General features: G+C 41.0%; 2 protein-coding genes and 1 long non-coding RNA gene across 6 annotated transcripts in view; 1 reads left to right on the forward strand and 2 right to left on the reverse strand.

The window, feature by feature from the left end:
• Positions 1-151, reverse strand: part of SLC20A2 (solute carrier family 20 member 2) — a 108,264-nt gene extending 108,113 nt beyond the window's left edge. Inside the window, exon 1 of one of the 4 annotated variants that reach the window (XM_068532371.1) lies at positions 28-151. The gene's annotated coding sequence lies outside the window, so the exon portion shown is untranslated. The remainder of the gene's footprint in view (positions 1-27) is intronic. The other 3 variants (XM_068532372.1, XM_068532368.1, XM_068532376.1) reach the window with 3 other exon arrangements.
• Positions 44-12,603, forward strand: SMIM19 (small integral membrane protein 19). The gene is made up of 4 exons (XM_068532380.1): positions 44-190; positions 4,266-4,403; positions 5,935-6,059; positions 11,131-12,603. Exons 2-4 carry the CDS (start codon positions 4,270-4,272, stop codon positions 11,193-11,195), a joined length of 324 nt encoding a protein of 107 aa, XP_068388481.1. The 5' UTR covers positions 44-190; positions 4,266-4,269; the 3' UTR covers positions 11,196-12,603.
• Positions 12,604-18,767: 6,164 nt separating this feature from the next.
• On the reverse strand, positions 18,768-20,845 carry LOC137755966 (uncharacterized). The gene is made up of 3 exons (XR_011072137.1): positions 20,758-20,845; positions 19,280-19,464; positions 18,768-18,932 (listed from the first exon to the last, which is right to left on the reverse strand). It is a non-coding gene; the product is annotated as an uncharacterized lncRNA (long non-coding RNA).
• Positions 20,846-21,062: the final 217 nt, after the last annotated feature.

Here is a 21,062-nt window from a genome sequence, read left to right on the forward strand (position 1 = left end):
GGGCGGGGGGGCGGTGGGGGAAAAGACCTGGCTCCTCGTTCCATCCGGAAGCCGCCGGGCCGGCAGGAAATGACGAAGCAGAGGTCGTCCGGTCCGTGCGGTAACCGGCTCCGCGCGTCCGGCCGCGACTGCGGGGGAAAGAGCACCGAGCGGAGCAGCCGGGCCGCCTGCCTCCTGCAGAGCGAGCGGCGTGAGTGGCCCCGCCCCGCCCCGCCCCTACATGCGCGGGGAGGGTGAGAGGGAGGGGAGGGAGCCCGAGGGCGCCCCCAGCCCCGCGCCCGGCCGTCCCAGCTCCTCTGCCGCCGCGCCCCAGGCCGGAGGGAACAGTGAGGCCCGCAGCTCCAGAATCGCTGATCGAAAGGCGGAAGCTGCCGCCTGCGCAGCGCAGGGCACCCGGGATGGGAGGATGGGGGAGATGGGGGGATAAGGGGGATGGGGGGGTGGAGCGGGTGCGCCTCAGGATCGCACCGCGCGCAGCCCGCGGAGGCCGAGCCCTGGCGGCCCCGGCCCCCGCCGCCTGCCGGGGTGGGGGTTACATTGTCTGCCCGGTAGACTGCTCCTCTTTCCGTGACTGGCAGGTCTCACGAGTCTGGGCAGGGCCGGAAGCGCCCACGTTTCGGAGTCCAGCGTGCGACTCGCTAGCCTGGGTGGTTTTGGGCGAGTTGTGTACCCAGCCCCCCACCCCGCGTCGTCTGCCAGGTGGAGCTTTCGTGCCTCCCAGCAGGGTGATGGTGACAATGAAATGCATATGTGGACTGCCCAGCACAGGCCCCTCAGATGTTAATTGCCTTCGTCTTGCTGGTTGAAGGCCTGTGACCTTGTACCCTCCCGCTTCAGCAACCCAAGCCTTTAGCGTTTCAGAGGACTGAGGGAAAACCATACTGATGCGATGCGTTGTGTTGTAAGGAGCTCGTAGACCTGTATGAGTGACTCCAATCTGAACTTGTTTCAGAATAGCAAAGCTCTAAGTGGGAGATGAAATGGATAACATTCAAGACATGATGACAAGTGATCCTCAAAACTGAACCACCTAGACATGGCATCGGGAACCCCAAATACGGAAAAAATTTTAAAACTTAATGATACAGCCGCTTGATCCCAGGAAGGGTACTCGTTCTCTACTTAAAAGTTTGTCAAACTGAAATCAAGCCCCAGTTGTCACATTTTGCCAACTTTATCTCTGGATAGTTACGTTCAGCTCATCCTAGCAACTCCTTACTGAAATAGTTCAAGCACTAATTTACAGGAAAAATATGTGAAAAAGGTGCAGTTTTCTCAGAAAAGCCCTGAATGACAATCCAAGCACATGATGGTCTTGCTGAAACATCCATTAACTTGCCAGGAAGGAACCACTGTAACGCCCCTGGGTGCTTTACACTTAGAGGGAGGCTGTGAGGTGTGCAGTAGCCGCTCAGCAGGTGTGCGTGTGTACACTTGGTTAGACTGTGGCGAGCTGGGAGGGCACCGGTCATAGTTCAGGCCACATGGGAGCCGTGGTCTGTACTGTGGCTTTGTACAGGACCATTCCTTATTCCTGGCAGTCTTACAAAGGCATGCCATTGGTCATGATGGAGGACCAGGCAGGAAAGGCCTACCCTCGGTACAAGTCTTTCACAACTATACTACTAAAAATAACTCAAGTGCGTGTCCCCAGAACAGTAGTGTCATTGCGTACCAATCAAGTTGTATAATTCACCGTAAGATTTCACCATTCTTGGTCAGCAGAATTTCAGAGTCCTTCTCTAAGTATAATGAAAAACTGGCATATTTGTAGGAGGAGGAAGACAGCTCTGTAGGAATACACCATTTATTGAGTGGCACATGAACAGAATTTTGTGGAACACGGAAGCAAGAAATTCACCTGGCTCAGATCCAGTCAGGTGTTAGAAGACAGGTAGGAAACACTTTCATAGTGTGTCAGATAAAGGGCACCTGCAAAATGTTTCAGTAGCCATTGTTAAGTCTGCTCCCCTTTTCTTCTCCAATTTGTTAGTAACTCCCAATCCTGAAACCTGCCACCGTCACTGCATGGCTGTGCCGGCCCTTCCGCAGAACCTCAAATCAGACCTCTGAAGTCATCTCTTATGGCCAAAAACAGTCATCGTTATTTTATGTTTTGGCACCAACGAAAATCTAGAAAAAAATTCTAGATTCCATAAATCGTAAAGACAATTATAGTCTCTGATGTTCCAAAAGTTTCCATTCCTAAGGTAGGCTGATTACTTACTATGGATAATGTTACATCCAGAGAAACTCTGGAGTTCAATTTTAAGGAATAAGAATTGAAATTCTGAATAATGCCAAATCCCCCTGTGCCTCCCACTCTCTTAAAAAAAATCCATAGCCAATCTTTAATATCTAGGAATTGGGTATGTTTAATGATTTAATAATATTTAGATCTTGCATCTATAAAGTTTTAAGTTCTGTTTTTATTATTCTCTGGCTAATTTTTAAAAGACCAATCTTAATGCTCATCAGACACCAATAGATGTTTCAGAGGAATGACTCTTGCCCTCAGTGTCTAGAATTTAAGTTAAATGGCCATTCACGATACTCACTTTAATACAGTCTGTCCGCAGACGTCTGACAGAGACTTCAGGTGTCAGAATGGGACCAACATGCCACCTGGCCTGGGAGCAGACCCCAAGGAAATTTCATTCATTTTATGCAGAGGCAAACTGTAAGAAAGAAAACAGACTCTGCCCTTAATATACACTTATTAACTTACTGAGCCAAATCTACACTAAAGAACATTTTGGGGACTTCCCTGGTGGCACAGTGGATAAGACTCCGTGCTCCCAGTGCAGGGGGCCTGGGTTCGATCCCTGGTCAGAGAACTAGATCCCACATGCATGCTGCAACTAAGAGTTCGCATGCCACAGCTAAGGAGCCAGCGAGCCGCAACTAAGGAGCCCTGGAGAGGCAACTAAGGAACCCACCTACTGCAAGTAAGACCCAGTGCAACCAAATAAATAAATATTTAACAAAAAGAAAGAGACCATCACTCTCCTTTAAAAAAAAAAAAAAAAAAAAGAACATTTTGGAGGCTCACAGGACAGATTGCAAGATATTTCAGTGGATGAATTTCTGCAATGCCATCACTGTTGTAGGATGTCTAGAAAAAATTGCAAAACAATTTCATGGACATTCCAGGTACTTTTTTCTTGGTATTAGAAAATGGCTATCTTAGTAGAAACTACAGTACAGTTATCACCTGTCATTTGTTCAGTTTTTCTCCTTTTGATAGTGTATCTAAAACAACACTTCTGAATTTCTTTCACATATTAGGTCATTTTACTTAGACTTCCCTAGTTTAGATTTAACACAAGAGCAGAACTTTCTCTTTAAGGAAAAATTCAATGAACTTCCCAAATGCAAATAAGAAACCAGTACTCTTGTCCCTTGCTACTTGATACACTTGCTGTTACCATTCATTTTCTGTGGGAATGTCCAAAGAAATGTCCAAAGAATGCATTTCCTTGAATAGAAGTCACAGCTGTGTAAATAGCAAAAAGTAACTTTTTATCCCATAGCTTCCACAGTGGGCCAGGAGGCCAAAACTAGATAAAGCTCCAGACATTTTCGTTTTCCAGGTGTGTCAGGGGCCTGTGGAAGAGCGTGGTCCTGGCTGGCGCCAGTTGTGTGGACCTCTGTTTTAAGCATTCAGTTGCTTTCGTCTGGGTGATAGTTACAGTTTGGAAACCATGCAGTGACATTTCAACCCATATCCTTTTAGAAATATGATTTTTTAATCCCGAGTTTGAACCTTGATGTAGGAGCTGTGGTGTTTCAAAGTCAGAAATAGGCGAAAATGTGTTCCATGCCTTGGTGATCTAGACCAGGGTTGGCCAACATTTTCTTTTTTTTTTTTTTTTTTTTTTTTATTATTATTTTTTTAACATCTTTATTGGAGTATAACTACTTTACAATGGTGTGTTAGTTTCTGCTTTATAACAAAGTGAATCAGATATACATATACATATATCCCCATATCTCTTCCCTCTTGCATCTCCCTCCCTGGCCAACATTTTCTTAACGGGCCAGATGGTAAACATTTTAGGCTTTGAGGGCTGTGAGGCAAAAATGGAAGATGCTCTGTTTAAAATGTATCCGTTTAGAAATGGAAAACCATCCTTGGCTCCTGGGCCATACAAAGACAGGCAGGGGGCTGGAGCTGGCCAGCAGGCCCTCTGTTTGCCAGCCCTTGTCCAGCCGTCACACCATCACTAACTGAAAGAAACCCTGCCCTCTTTGCTGCCTTACAGTCCCATGCCTGGCGGTTACGGAGTGATGGGTGACGAGGGCTCCATCGATTACAGCGTTCACGAGGCCTGGAATGAAGCCACCAACGTGTACCTGGTAGTGATCCTTGTCAGCTTTGGGCTCTTCATGTATGCCAAGAGGTAAAGGCTTTAGATTCTCAGGGTTGATAGGAACCCGGGCATTTATAAGTTTTGCAGGGTTTGTTTGTTTGATCTAAGTTAAATGCACAAAAATAATTTCATCAGCATTTTTGTTCCTGCTATGAAATCAGTGTCTAGTCGGGTCAGTCCTCACATAGTGGACACCAGGATTTGGCTTGGAAAACCCAGTTGCTCTGAGAGATGGGGATTTAAGTGCAGCTCTTGGCACCCAGACCAGCTGCTCTATACTCCTATTCTATCATTTCTGGTACAGCTCAGTTTTCTCATTCAGCCAGCTTCACTGTCACCCTTGGATGAGCACGTATTTGGGGCCAATGTCCCTGAAATGCACAAACTCTTAACTCCTATGTGTTCAGCAATTCTGTCTTCGCAAATTTCAAGCCCTCCCTTCTGTTTCTTGTGCATAATATTGGTATGATCCAATTACTTGTCTGTCCATCCCCCAAAACTCAGTCCCCTGAGAACAAGGACTTTTATTTAACCTTTGTGTCCCTGATGTGCCACATGGTGTAAATCCTCAATAAATATTTCTTGCTGTGATTCCAGATGCTGTAGCGTAATTCAGCTGTTCTTTTCCACACTCCCTGGCTCCTTTCCTTCAAGTACAAGTTAAAAAAAAATGCACGGTGAGGGGCGTGCTTTGAAGAGGAAAAACAGCAGTAGTTGGATTGAGCTGCTCCTGCCCGTAGCCATGTGCTTCGTGGCGTCCTCTGCCAAGGTCAAAGGCATTAGATGGTTCAGGATAATTAGTCAACCAAGAATAACTGATGCTCGGCCCGGGGAACAGTTCAGACCCACACTTGCCACGGGACCTGCAGGCTCCCCCTTCCCGACCCTGAGACCCCTGAGCCGCTGGCCCACTGGCCGCCTGGACCCTCGGGGCAGCGGGTGGGGCGGGGGTGGGGGGGAGGCGAGAGGAGGCCTCCACAGAGCATGGGGGAGCCACTGGCAGGTAACAGCCTTCCCCTAAAAATAGCCACCGTCTCCTCCCCACCCCACTGTTTTAAAGGCAGAGACAGGCTGTTAATTTTAACTAGATGACCCCACTAAGGCCATGCTACTCTATTTAAGAAATCGTTTATTCATTGTTTTTCAAAATTAAGGTCTGCTCACATTCTGTTTATTCTCTGCCCGCAATAACGTAGCTTTATTTGCATGACATGAGAGGGAGGGAAAAAAAAAATCATACTTTTTTTGTCTGAGCATTTTTCCGTACAACAGGGCTCTTTTGCGGGGATTGAGGGGAGACACTTTGTTGTATGAAGTGGGGGTGTTCAGCTACTGCCTTTTCTTTCTTATAACCCTGTGACTGTACATGTACAGCTTCATACTTCTAGTGAAAGAAAGAATACTTGAGCCCAGGAAGCATCTCATGGGGACAAAATAGAAGATGGACTCACGGCCACTTAACGTCCTTTTAATGCAGCTTCTGGTTACTACGATCGTGTGAATGTTACAGTCCTACAGCTATGAATACAAATCTCTTTTCTGCATTGGTTTTGTGTTTTAGAAATAAAAGGAAAATTATGAGGATATTCAGTGTGCCACCTCCAACAGACACTCTGTCAGAGCCCAACTTTTATGACACAATAAGCAAAATTCGTTTAAGACAGCAACTGGAAATGTACTCCATTTGTAAGTATATTCTGTGCTTAATTACATACATAAGCATATTTAAAATAGACTCTTTGGGGTTGAGTCTCATTGGCAAAGGTTATCAGAAATAGCTGAGAATGACACAGGGAACAATATTCAATATCCTGTAATAAACCATAATGGAAAAGAATATGAAAAAGAATATATGTATATATATCTGAATCACTTTGCTGTACACCAGAAACTAACACAACATTGTAAATCAACTATACTTCAATTAAAAAAAATTTTTTTTTTATTTTAAGAAAGAAATAGCTGGTAATGAAAACGTAGAGCCTTTTTTAGATGCTCAACACAGTAACAGCAAACCCGGTTTGCATGAAGTTAGTGTTTCAGGACACTTCACTCATTTGGGGCCCTTCCAAGACCCTGAGAAGAGCCCTAGCAACGTGTTTCACGTTTTGAAAATTTGGCAGAAATTAGATGCCTTAACAATTGGTGAGGCTGCTGTCTCATCCTTCTCTAATTTTCCTCCTTTGCACTTCCCTCGTGTGCGGTGGCATCAAGGTGGCCAAGAGCATTTTGGGGATCTGGCTGAGGGGACGACGAGTTGAACCTCCTTTAGTTTGGGTTTGAAATTTTGTGTTTATAGAGTTTGCAGTCACTTCTATTACAATTAAATTACTATGTGCTGCAGCCATAGCAGTACAGGAACGGCTTCCAGGCCAGAGGTTATTAACATGTCCTGTGGTACTAAACACTGTGAGTAAGTGGTGGAGAAGAAACAAAGGTTAAAGAGCAAGGAGCCAGGATGAATTGTACATCCAAGCCACAGCCTTTGATGCCACCATTTAAAAAAATGAGGTGTGGTTTCCATGGTGTATCATTAAATGAGAAAAGGCAAGATGTAATTATATATATGCTAGGGTACTGCTCCTTTAAAATCAAATGACCAAAACATCCCTATCTACGTGTAATAAAAATGTTCTATAGAATTTTTTTTTACTGAAGTATAGTTGATTTACAATGTTGTATTAGTTTCAGGTATACAGCACAGTGATTCGGCTATATATATATATATATATATATTCTTTTTCAGATTCTTTTCCCTATAGGTCACCACAAAATATTGAGTATGGTTCCCCGTGCTATACAGTAGGTCCTCGTTGGTGATCCACTTTATATACAGTAGTACGCATATGTTAATCCCAACCTCCCAATTCATTCCTCCCCAACTCCTTTCCCCTTTGGCAGCCACAAGTCTGTCCTCTATGTCTGTGGGTCTATTTCTGTTTTGTAAGTAAGTTCATTTGTGTCTTTTTTTTTTAGATTCCACATGTAAGTGATAGCATATGATATTTGTCTTTCTCTTTCTGACTGACTTCACTTAGTACAATGATCTCTAGGTCCATCCATGTTGCTGCAAATGGCATTATTTCATTCTTTCTTATGGCTGAGTAATAGTTCATTGTGTGTATATATATATATATATATATATATATATATATATATATATATATATATATATACACCAACAGTGTAGGAGGGTTCCCTTTTCTCCGCACCCTCTCCAGCATTTATTATTTCTAGACTTTTTGATGATGGCCATTCTGACCGGTGTGAGGTGATACCTCATTGTAGTTTTGATTTGCATTTCTCTAATAAATAACAATGTTGAGCATCTTTTCACGTGCCTGTATGTCTTCTTTGGAGAAATGTCTATTTAGATCATCTGCCCATTTTTTGATTGGGTTGTTTCTAAAAATGTTCTGTATAATTACACAAGCCTGGAGGAAGGCTTGGAAAGATACACATCAGATTATTAACATTCATTACCTTGATGGGAACACTGTGGGACTCGAGGGAAAAGACTGGATATTTTTAAAAGAAAGATGTCTGTGTGTTTGCGCGCATGCATAAAAAGAAGCAAGAAAGAGTGATCAGCAAGATGTTACTGGTATATGTCTCGGGTGGAGTGGAATTTCAGGTGAAAAGTAGAAAAACCATATATATATTTTTTACACAAGTAGAACCTCTAGAAACTTCTTCAGCATAAATTTTATCCTGAGAAGTAGTAACAGCAGTTCCTTTGGGGAAAGGAGCTGCAGGACTAATCAGGTGGCAGGAAGGTACACCTTCCCTGTTTCCTCTGTTGTCTCTTTTGCATTCATGTGTTACTAGTTCAGAATAAGAAGTAAAACTGAATGTAACAGAGCAGCATTATTCACAGTAGCCAAAAGATGGAAACAACCCAAGTGTCCTTGACTGATGGATCCACAGAATGTGGTCTATACGTGCATAGGATGTTATTCAGCCTTTAAGAGGAAGGAAATTCTTTTTTTTTTTTTTTTTTTTGGCTGCATTGAGTCTTCTTTGCTGCACGTGGGCTTTCTCTAGTTGCAGTGAGTGGGGGCTACTCTTCGTTGCGGTGCATGGGCTTCTCATTGTGGTGGCTTCTCTTGTTGTGGAGCACAGGCTCAGTAGTTGCAGCACGTGGGCTCAGTAGTTGTGGCTCACGGGCTCTAGAGCACAGGCTCAGTAGTTGTGGCGCACGGGCTTAGTTGCTCCACGGCATGTGGGATCTTCCCAGACCAGAGCTCGAACCCATGTCCCCTGCATTGGCAGGCGGATTCTTAACCACTGCGCCACCAGGGAAGTCCCAAAAGGAAGGAAATTCCGACACATGCTACAACACAGATGCACCTCGAAGACATTATGCTTCGTAATTATTTTTATTGTGAAGTGAAAGAAGCCAGTCACAAAAGAACAAATATTGTGTGATTTCTCTTCTGTGTAGCAAATTCACAGAGACAGAAAGCAGAATCGTCACCAGCAGTGGGAGAGGAAGGAAGGAGTGGGGAGTTACTGTGTAATGAGGACAGAGGTCAGTGTGGGGTGATCAAAAGAAGGGTGCTGGTGGTGGCAGCACAACAGTGTGAATGTAGTTAATGTCCCTGAACTGTGCACTTAAAAACGGTTAAAATGGCAAGTTTTATGTTGTTGTATTTCACCTCAAAAAAAAATTTCCTTAAGAAAATTTAAGTATTTAAAAAACAAAAACAGGGAACCAGAAGCTCTGTATAGAAAATTATAAGTAAAGAGTTAGGTTTTCATTGATGCCTAGTCAAAACAGAAGGTTGTGGGAGTTCCCTGGTGGCCTAGTGGTTAGGATTCGGTGTTTTCACTGCAGAGGCCCAGGTTCGATCCCTGGTCAGGGAACTAAGATTCCCACATGCCTGGCGGCACAGCCAAATACAAAAAGCAAACAAACAAAAATCAGAAGTTAGATCCTATCAAAAAATATTCAGTAGTATAGCATATACAATTATAAAGCCAGTGTACAGCTGTTTTTCTTCTTTGATGAGAATGGCATAAAATGAAATTTATCAGAACACGTGTGTTTGTAAGGCATGTTAGTTCCCTGTTGCTGCTGTATTACCACAAATTCAGTGGCTTAACACAGCACAGATCTTACAATTAGAGATTAAAAGTTCTACAGCAGATTCACTGGCTAAAATCAAGGTGTCGGCAGAGTTCTGTTTCTTTCTGGATGCTCTAAAGGAGAAGCTGTTTCTTTGCCTTTTCCAGCTTCTAGAAGCCACCCATGTTGCTTGCTTTGTGGCTTCATTCCCCATCCTCAAAGCCAGTAGCACTGCATCTTTCTGATCATTCTTCCATTTATATAGTTCTTTCTCTCACTGAACTCTGCCAGGAAAGGTTCTCTGATTTTCAGGGCCCCTGTGATCAGGTTGGGCCAGATAATCCAGGGTAATCCCCCTTCTCAAGGTCCTTACCTTAAACACATCTTTAAAGTCCCTTCTGCCGCAGAAGGTAACATATTCACAGATTATGGGGATTAGGATGTGGACATCTTTGGAAGCCATTGTTCTTGTAAATAGTGAGTATTTGCACATTTAAAGAGTCCCATCGCAGGGACTTCCCTCGTGACACAGTGATTAAGAATCCGCCTGCCAATGCAGGGGACACGGGTTCGAGCCCTGGTCCAGGAAGATCCCACATACCGTGGAGCAACTAAGCCCATGCGCCACAACTACTGAGCCTGCGCTCTAGAGCCCGTGAGCCACAACTACTGAGCCCGCGTGCCACAACTTCTGAAGCTGCGTGCCTAGAGCCCAAGCTCTGCAACAAGAGAAGCCACCGCAGTGAAAAGCCCACGCATCGCAACAAAGAGTAGCCCCCGCTTGCCGCAACTAGAGAAAGCCCGCGCCCAGCAACTAAGACCCAACAACGAAGACCCAATGCAGCCATAAATAAATAAATAAATTTATTTTAAAAATAAAGATATAAAAATAAAGAGTCCCATCACATTGCATCATTCTTAGTGCTGATGGCATATCTAGTACTGACTTAGTCTGGAGGTTCAAGAGGAAATAGCAAACAAAATTCTTTTCCTCAAAGAGGACTCCCAAAATTGTAAAGCTTTCGGCCACAATAATCTGGATCCACCCTGCGTATATAAACAAATAGTATTTCTTCCTTGGCTGGTAAAAACTTAATGAAGAGACTGAAAGTTTGAAAGCCAAGCAGTGAATGACATTTGCAAAGACTTTAGCCCTGCACACTCTCTAGTTTCAGGTTAAGACCTTCAATAAATATTTCTCAGAAGCACAAAAAGAACAGAGAATTGCAAGTCTGTTTTTTCTTCTAGTTTATATTAATGACAATATTCAGTAAATCTCTTAGGCTTGTCATTTAAAATATAGTCAAATTCCTTATGATGTGGACAAAAGCATTATTGTTAACTTACCTTGAGGTGGAGATGAGGAATAAGAAAGAAGGACATTACAAAATGTTACTTTAAGTTTAGTAGCTTAATTAGTGTTTACCCTATATTTCAATGCTCTGAATAATCCTGATGTACAAAACAATAATAATAAACATCCTAAAATGGATATCAGCACTGCTGAGAAATTAGAGGATCATGAAGTATAATAATTTCCTCTAATGAATAAAAAATTGTTTAATTCTAAGCTAATTCTTTACTGAGGATCATGACTGTGATTTAATGATGTGAGCTCATAATTATTTTGTGATTTTATTAATCGTATCTCCTTTTTTCTTGCTTATTGTTTTGTTTGTTTTTCAATAGCCAGAAAGTATGATTATCAGCAGCCACAGAGCCAAGCTGACAGTGTACAGCTCTCATTGGAATGAAATCTCAGAAAATGAGCAGCAGAAATGATTGTTGTTCAAGAGTGCAGTATCCTCACGCTGCTAAATCACGAGCAGCATTTTTTAAAAACTTCTGTCTCCATAAAATCATTTTATTTGTGACTTTTCCCTAATTTTTTGGTGTGTTTTGTTTCACTTTTTTAAACCTCATCCATCTCCAAATCATTTGTTCCACAAATTAGAAATTCCTCAAAAAGCCTGAACACAGTCTGCATGTACCTAGGAAGATAGACTATCACCAGAGACGGTGAGTTTACCTTGTGAAGACTTTGATCCCTTCAGGATACAATCAGGAAATAAAAACACATCTTTGGAAGCAAGAGTCTGGAGCTGATGCCACTTTGGAACTTTTTTGCCAACTTAAAAAATAAAAATCTAATCATTGGAATAACTTCCTCTTCGACTGTGTTCTGGGATAAATATAATATGGATAACGGACTAACGTGTGTTCTTACGGCTGTTGTTACCTCTAACCGAATTAACCGTCTTTGCTACTTCAGAATTTGCACAGTAAACTGTCTTTTCTGCGTTGTGAAATTGTGATACGCACCCCCCTGCTAACTGTAGAAGTTTTCTGTGACTGGAGTTTGTTCCCCTTAATTGTATTCCCAGGAGTTTCTTCCACCAGAAGAGTCTTCTTTCGGCCGTGCTGGGGCTACACTGCGGCATACATGGGCACCTCTGACTGGTGTCAGCGGCTTGCTTTTGGGTCATGTGACCATCAGTCTTTAATGTAACTGTATGGTTTCTTAGGCTTTTTTAGCTTAATAAGCTTCCCTGCAGACTCTATCTTGTACCATTTTTGTACTGTACATTGAAATGTTTTCACCCAATTTTTCATATTTATTTAAATAAAAGCCGGTTGGAGATAGTGGCAGGGAAGTTCAACTGTCCATAAATTCGTTTTTGAATCAAAACTATAATTTTAAGAGTTAGAGTTAATATTTCAAGCATTATTGCCTTTTCCTTTATAATTATGAAGTAAAGAATATAAATCTTAAATGAAAAGGTTTAGACCAAATAAAATCATTTCAGGGAAATTGCATTTACTTTTAAAATTTAAATCTTTCAAATATATATATAGTACAAGGTGAATTGTTGACCAAATGGAATAATTCTTTCTTAACTCACAGATGAGTTTGAACGCACCACCTGTATGTAGAATGAATAGTCGGACTGAAGGATTGTAAACAGTTACAATTATGGCCTGGGGATAGCAGAGCAGCAAGGGGACAGTCTTCTTAAACTTTGCTTTGCTCTCATGTAATCAGGAGTGGGAGCGCTTTACCTGCTGTCCCTGATGTGTGGCACAAATCTGGACGAATTACGAAAACTGGCTATCTCAGCTGATGTGTACAGTGTACCTAAATAAATATCAGTCACAACGAAACGGACTGTGATGGTTTTTTATTTGCATCCACTAGACAGAGACAGTCACGACTAAAACCTGACAGGTCATTTGGTGAGCGTGGAACTCTGGCAAATGAGAGAGGAAGATTCCTCCTCATTTCCTCTCTAAAGCCCGCTGATGGGAGTCACGCCTCCACCAGCGGGATCAACAGCAAGTCCGCCTTTGAAGTTTCCTCTCTGCTTCCACAGCTGAGCTGGGAAAGCGGGGGATGCCCTGCAGCCACACTTCAAAGGGACACCGGTTGATTGTCCTGCTTCTGCCCCTGAATCCACCAAGGGTTCAATGGAACTATTTTCTTTGGAAGAAAAAAGGCATGACTAATAAACAGGTCAGGAACACTTGTGTTCTGTTTCCTCTTTTCTCTCTCTTACTGCATGAGACGCTCCGCGGTAAGCACGGAGGGGCAGGCTCCCTGGGTGCACAGCTGGGCCCAGCCCGCCGCTCCAAGGGGCACAGATGCTTGCTAATGACCCCACACCGTTTCAGGTGGAGTTCTGATAGGATTCATCAGAAAACGAGAGGCAGAGTTTAGGGTGAAATTGCTGTAACGTCGGAAATATATTTAAGTATTGAGTAAAAATAAGAGAGAAAATGGTAATAAAAATAATTTCAGATATTAAGAATAAATGTATCTTAGTACTATATATAAAATAATCAACAAATTTCATATATCACTTATATGTGGAATCTAAAAAAAATGATACAAGTGAACTTATTTACAAAACAAACTTACGGTTACCAAAGGGGAAAGGGGTGGGGGAAGGATAAGTTAGGAGTTTGGGGTTAACATATACACACTACTATATATGAAATAGATAACCAACAAGGACCTAATGTATCGCACAGGGAACTCTACTCAGTATTCTGTAGTAACCTATATGGGAAAAGAATCTGAAAAAGAATGGATATATGTATATGTAAAACTGAACCACTTTGCTGTACACCTGAAACTAATACAACATTGTAAATCAACTATACTCCAATATAAAATAATAACTTTTTAAAAAGAATAAATGTATCTTAGAAAATATAATTAAAGAGAGAAGAGGGCTTCCCTGATGGCACAGTGGTTAAGAATCCACCTGCCAATGCAGGGGACACGGGTTCGAGCCCTGGTCCAGGAAGATCCCACATGCCGCGGAGCAACTAAGCCCATGTGCCACAACTACTGAGCCTGCGCTCTAGAGCCCGCGAGCCACAACTACTGAAGCCCGCGCACCTAGAGCCTGTGCTCCACAACAAGAGAAGCCACCGCAATGAGAAGCCCGTGCACCACAACGAAGAGTAGCCCCTGCTCGCCACAACTAGAGAAAGCCCGTGCACAGCAACGAAGACCCAACACAGCCAATAAATAAATAAATAAATACATTTATTTTTTAATAAAAGAGAGAGAGAAGGGACCAAAGCATATTACAGGGAGCCAGGTGATTCATTCAACACACAGGTATGGAGGACAAACTCTGTGCTAGCCATATGTCGTCCTCTATAGGCTATTTGATTCTAAAGACAGAATCAGAATAGGAATAGGTGCTGGAGAACCGGAAGTAAAAAGGACACCTGGCTTATATCCAACCTGTATGCAAAATAGTGAGGCTCATAGAAGAGGGACTGGAGCTTAGTCTTAAACTGTTTCCCACTTGACACCCTAATAAATCCAGAGCCAGACTCACACAAAACTACAAAGCAAGAAACATTTCCCGCCTGTCTTTTTGTCCCTCTTCAGCCTCCTATCAATCAGTCTCTTTGGGCGAGACAGGTCTTGACAGGATTTAAGAGTGGGGATGAGGAATTAAACCAAGAACCAAGGAGGTGGAAGAACATGGAAACTTCCAGCAGCAGGTCGTCTTTCTTCTATCCTGGACCTCTCGCCCCAAAATAAACAAGTGACCTTTAGCACTGGAGTCTATGCTGACCTTTATTTTATTTAGATATAGTGAAAAGCTAAAGCCATTTATGCAGCATTCCACACCCGAGGTAGGAAGGTGATAAGTCAAAGGGGAAGCCAATCACTGGGGTTATTGGTAGCCATTCAGCACCAAATTTGATACTGAAGGACCACTGTGCTGTTCACGTCTTTTATTTATTATTATTTTTTTTTTCGTCTTTTTTTTTTTTCGTCTTTTATTTTTGATGTTTCTAGTTCCAAAGTTTCTTTCTTCTCTTCCAAATCAAGAAATGACAGAGGTCTCACTGTTACGAAAGAGTGGCTCCATCCCAGGGAGTGGTATGAAAAAAATATTTTGACAAATTGCAAGCTAGCTGAAGAAAGTTGGGGCTTTTTAACTGCAACCAATATTGATGTTATTAAACTCAACTGCAAATGCCTTTGGCCTCAGAAATCTGAAAAAAAAAATGCACCACATAAATGTAAAGTATTTATGACATAACAAGTTAATGTATGTTTATTATATTCATTTTGGGGGGAAGGGATTGCAAGTGTCTCTGAATAACATTTTATCTTGAGGTTTTAAAAAAAGGCCCATTTAAGTTGACTACAAGCTAATATAAATCTTATGTCTGAAATGCTTTCTAGCGCCCAGTACTAGAACGGTAACTAGCCCAAAGTAAATACTTGGTAGGTAGTTGCTGAAATAATTAATTTACTGGCAACAATTTACAGAATTGATGTTTATTTTTTATATTTTTAAAAAGTGTAGGTTCTGTTTCTGGTAATGGAGGAATAATTGTGTCAGACTAACTCTCTTACAGATAATGAGTTCAGAACAAAACATAAAAACAGCTATCTGAAGGAAACCATAAGCAGACAAACCAGGAAGAAGATGACGCTTGAAAGAAGGAACGGCACTGGCTGAGATCTGTGTTTATATGGGTTTTTTGCCTGAAGGTATTTCTCAGTCCATCCGTTGAGAATAGCTAGAACTCAAGGAGAAAGCTACAGTGAAATTGGTTTGAGGAACAGGGCAGTGTTCAGAGCTTCTAGGCTGAAAGTGAGGGGAACATCACAGAAAGACGTGAACCCCAGAAGGGGGCACCCCAAAATATACATGTAAATTCTGCCAAGTCCTTGGCTGATCCCTGAATTATGAATCTACATGAGAGACCCTAAGGAGACTGGCAGAAAACAAACAGCTGAAAGGCTGAAAGAACTAAGCAGGGTATTCAGCTGTTGCCTACCATTGGAGATACAATTTGAATCCTGCCAAATTAATTACCTGCTAGAACAAAACTCAACACTTTTCAGAGGAAGATAAAAGAATCTAGAGTCTCTAACACGGTATCATCCACAATGCCCAACATACAATCAAAAATTACAGGAATGAGAAGAGCAGGAAAATGTGATCCACAGTCAAGAGAAGAAATGGGACAATGTGGTCCATCAAGAGAAAAAACAGTCAATGTAAACTGACTCCAAGATGACCCAGATGTTGAATTATCAGACAAGGACTTCAAAGTAGCTGTTACAAATATGTTTAGATAAATGAAATACTTTCAGGTAAATGATAATTGAAAGGCTTTATCATCAGCAGATCTGCTGTAAAAGAAATACTAAAGGAAGTTCTTTGGGGGGAAAAAAAAAGAGAAGTGATAGCAGCTGGAAACTCAAATCTAAGCCAAGTCTAGGCATAATGAATGACCAGTTGGGGAAAGACAATGATGGAGCAAGTAGGGGCTCTTATCAAGTGGGAATAAAGAGTATATAGGACTTTTTGTACTATTTTAACATTTCTATAAGCTTGAAATTCCTTTTTTAAGTTATAGAAAAAGTATTTGTCAGTCAATTTCTTAGTCAACCAGAATCTATTTTTTGTGTCACACCAATCATTGGCAAAACTGAAAAACAGGCAGTGTGTCTGAAGGTGTCTTGGACAACATTATGCTTCTTTCTTCTCTACTTCTTCACACAGTATCCAATATCCTTCTGTCTATCAAAATCTATTCCAAGAAAGAATCTAAAACACACTTCCACAAAAGTATAAATGACTGATAAAACAGGGTGTTTGTTCTGCATTTTAACAGAGAGAGCCTTCAGCTGGAAAGGAATGAAGTTTTCAGGCATTACAGAGAAGTTTAATTTTTAGGCATAAGAGAGCCTTTACGGCCTCTGAAATCATTATGTAAGCAATTAACTAAACTCCACCTATTCATTTGGCTACCACATCCAATTCTGCCCTTCTCCATCATCTTAGTTCAAACTCTAGCAATCAGAATGTCACCTCTTCCCCACCAAAATGATTAAATGCATTGGAATCCCTAAATAAGAGAGTGATTCTACAGTTTTGTATCTGTTAAAACCGTCAACTCTGTCTCATCCCAGTGAGGTAGCAAGAGAGATGAGCTTTTGGTTACCATTTTACAAGTGAGGAAAAGAGAACAACGGGATTGACTCTTCCAGTCCTGAACTTCTGCAATACTGAGAAATGTAAAGATTAAATGGGAAGAAATGTCTCCAGGGGCAAACAGAGAGAGGTACGAAGGCAGGTATATAAAAAGGCAGTTTCTGACAAACATATAGCTTGCTGTCAAGTTTTTTCTTTATCCACTACAGTGGATACTTTAAAAATTCTAGGTGTTTAACAAATAATCACTTAATTAAATCATCCAAGAAGGCAGCCAGGCCTATGGAATAAAGCTGTCTTAATAGTTTTCTATTTTTTCCCAGTGCAAGATAGTAATAGTGTTTCTACCATCCTTGCAGCCCTTGCTAGAAGTCCTGTATACTTTGTGACAGTGATTAAACTCCAACAACATATAGTAGTTTATTTTATTTTATTTTTTTAGTGGCTTACAATGACAAACATTTATTTTCTCACAGGTGAAGAATTTGAGAACAGGGTCTCTGGGTGGCTCAGGGTCTCTCGAGGTAGCAGTGAGTGTGTCAGCCTTCAGGTGGGGTCACCTTCAGCCGAAGGCTGGAAGGGCTGCTTCCAAGGTGGCTCTCTCACATGCTGATGGCGGGAGACCTCACTTCTTCACCATGTGAGCTGTATAGTGTTAATACCCTCCCAAAAGCAAAAAAATAAAGGATGGATTTATTTTCCTTAAAATATCCCAGAGCACAGTAAGTATACTATATATTTTTAAGGTGTTACAATTTTAAATATATATATAATTATTCTTCAAAAAACATTGGTAGCCAAATCTCAGTTCATTGTAGCAATGAAAATGGTCGCGTGGAAAGTCAAAAGAAGCAAACAGTCCCAAAACATTAACCTTTTGTGTGTGTGTGGTTACACATTTGCCTTTCCAAATTCGTTTTGCTACACCAGTATTTTAATTGGTTTGTGATTTCTTAAACTCATTCACCCTAACAGTAAAGGCCAGCAAATACAAAGCTCTTTGAATTCCAAAGGGAACAAAGCTGGCCTGGGGCTGTGAAGGGATTGCAGGTAATCTACAGATTCGCTGGTTGGTTTCAGACAATCTTTAGTGGACCAATTCCATCGTTTGAAAGAGTAGTGATGGTGCAGGTTTTTACAAATTAATTTCTCTGTTGTTACATTCAGGTTTAGTAGATTACCACAGCATCACATTTTGAATTTACTTAAGTCACCATCTCCCACAATTTATAATCCTTAAGCAAAATCTAATGGATCTAGAGATTATCATACTAAGTGAAGCAAGTCAGACAAAGACAAATATATGATGTCACTTATATGTGGAATCTAAAAAAATGGTACAAATGAACGTATTTGCAAAACAGTAACAGATTCACAAACAGTGAAAACAAACTTGTGGTTACCAAAGGGGAAAGGAGGGGGGGATAAATTAGTAGGTTGGGATTAACATATACACACAACAGTACTATGTATGAAATAGATAATCAACAAGGACCTACTGTATAGCACAGGGTACTCTACTCAATATTCTGTAATATCCTATATGGGAAAAGAATCTGAAAAAAGAATGGATATATGTATTTGTATAACTGAATCACTTTGCTGTACACCTGAAAATAGCACACATTGTAAATCAACTCTACTCCAATATAAAATAAAAATTTTAAAAAAATCTAATGACATTACTGTCTTATATATCAGCAAAATATCAATCAATAAAGCATTGTTGATTGGAAACCAACTAAGGCTGAGGAAATATGTCAACAGTCCAGAACACAGGAAGGGACATTGGCCTGGCTAGTTGCAGATAAACTTCAAGCACCTGTTTTGAGCTATCAAGGCCTTTATCAGCAAATCTTTTTGGCAAAGGGGTCGCTCCCTTTCTTCCTTCAGACTTTTGATCATCAGAGTTACTTTTCTCTTTTCATCTTCAAGACCCGTGATGTTTTCTGCAGACGACTGGAGATTGGGTTTTAGAAATGCCAGTTCCAAGGGCAGATTTTCATTTATCTACAGATGATGAGTGAATCAAAGTGGTTGGAAAAGTGGTTACTTACTCAAAATTTGCTTATTTAGTTGCATTCTAATTTACTTACGGTTCTGGATGTTTTTGGCTACTTCTTAGGTGCCTTACTTAATAGCCTGTGGCCTGTTGCCATGGTGAAATAGAATTAATAACAACTCTTAGTTATGCTAACTTAATATTTGTAAAATATATGCTTTGTTTGTTTATTAAAAGGAAAAAAGACGCCGGAAAATCAAGTATGCTTCAAAAGAGTTACAAAATTTTTAAAAACACTAGTCCTTAATTACTGTTGTGGAGAACTTCGAGCTGAATGTATTAACCATACACTTACTGTTCTGCTAGCTGACAGCTTTGATGCTTGACGTTTGCTTTTTCAAGCTATTTGAGGGTAAATTTAGCTTGAAACAGTTCTCAATAGAGGGAAGCCACTTCATGGTCCAAACAATCCATTTCCTTTTGAACTCTATTACAACTTGTGATTTTTGGCCAATCAGAAGGATCTAGTTCATCTTTCTCCTAAGAAGTTAAAATGTAATTTGAATTTGATTTAGTTTGTATCAAGCCACATTTAATACAATCAAAGACAATTCTTCATTTCTGTATGTTTCAGGACAATTTTGAAAGCACCAATAGAGATACAAAATGAACTAGGTAATGGTTTAGTTAATAGAACACAGAATTTGAAACCTGAGTTCCAGCCTATTTCTATCTGTGTGGTATGTATTTGAATTTGAGCGTAGCTCACTAACCTCACCAGGCCTCAATTTGTTCACCTGTTAAATGGAAATAAGACTGCCTTTACCCCAGGGATGTTCACATCCTAAATGTTATACCACCTGATCCCCTGCGAAGGCAATGGAATGATCCTTGGTGATGTTCAGTATTTTTTTACTGTGTAATCAATGTCTATATTTAAGAGCTCGAAAGAGCAGAATCAGACAAGGATGGAGTTTCTAAAGCCTCCTGGCCACTACAGCATGTATTCTTCAGCTTTCTCTGCAGTCCCAGGAAAAGCAGCCAGCTCATGAAAATGTATAAAGTACAGGAATAAGCATCAAACAAAACTGCCACATGCGAACACACAGCTAGGTATCTCACGACATCTAAAACCCTTTGGTCTCTGTGTCACCCTTCAAGTAATGAAAATACCTCCATTTTTTTCCAGATGGAAATATGGGCACAGAGAGGCCCAACGTTAAAAACCAGAATTATGTTGTCTCCTGAGATCCTTGTCACTCTGTGCTTCTTATGATTCTCATAGAAACAGAATGGTTTGGAGGTTCAAGCATTGTTTCCAGTAGAAAATAATGCAGATGTTACTGCTGGGGAATAAATTAGCACACCTAATTTATCAACCTTATTCAAGTCCCTTGGAGATCAAAGAAAAGTCAAGCAAATTGCAGCAAGTTTTCCTTACAGTATTTTTAGAGTATCATTCCCAAATACTCAAATATAGAGGATTCTTTCTTTTTCTTTGTATTCATTTGATTACCCCATAGTTTATAAATCACACGTCTGTTTTGTACACTTTGTACCAGACAAGTCTGGGCATGCAAAGCTTGTAGCCAGTTCACAAAAGCCACTTAACATATTTGTTTGTCATTTAAGTTATGACTTTGAAAACAAAAGAAGACAAGGGCTTTCACAGTGACAGGCAGGTTTACATAAGCTGCTGCACAAACTGAATTCGAAATAACTCTAGTTCATATTGAAAAAGTTATTCTTTCATTGCCGCTCTGTCATAACACTCTTTGATATTTTTTAAAATATCCGTAGTAATTAATAAGTATGACACAAAGCTTTCCCTACCTCTTCTCCTGTGTATCCTTTTCGTAAGTCACAGAAACTGCAGCCACCAAGGCTTTCTACTGACGATTGGATGAAGTCTTGCTTTTCCTCCAAAGCACTTATCCTGACACGCTGTAAATCAGGAAAAGAGCCAAGAGACATAGGCTTAGGAGCACATATAGGATGTGGGGTTGGTTCCTTTGCTTCTTTCTAGTATCTCTTTCTGCTCCAGTTTCAGTTCAGTTACTCAAGAATATGCAAGTAAAAAAAGAAGACTCCTACAGTGCAGGTACCATCAGTGACTCAGTGAGCACAAAGTCAGTAGG

Source organism: Eschrichtius robustus, chromosome 21, assembly GCF_028021215.1.
Source record: "Eschrichtius robustus isolate mEscRob2 chromosome 21, mEscRob2.pri, whole genome shotgun sequence".
Taxonomy (NCBI): domain Eukaryota; kingdom Metazoa; phylum Chordata; class Mammalia; order Artiodactyla; family Eschrichtiidae; genus Eschrichtius; species Eschrichtius robustus.

Excerpts from the sequence above, each read along its gene's own strand:
- SMIM19 (XM_068532380.1), top strand. The coding sequence starts at position 4,270 with ATGCCTGGCGGTTACGGAGTGATGGGTGACGAGGGCTCCATCGATTAC. Across the intron at positions 4,404-5,934 it reads CTCTTCATGTATGCCAAGAG|AAATAAAAGGAAAATTATGA; the intron begins GTAAAGGCTTTA and ends TTTGTGTTTTAG. Across the intron at positions 6,060-11,130 it reads ACTGGAAATGTACTCCATTT|CCAGAAAGTATGATTATCAG; the intron begins GTAAGTATATTC and ends GTTTTTCAATAG.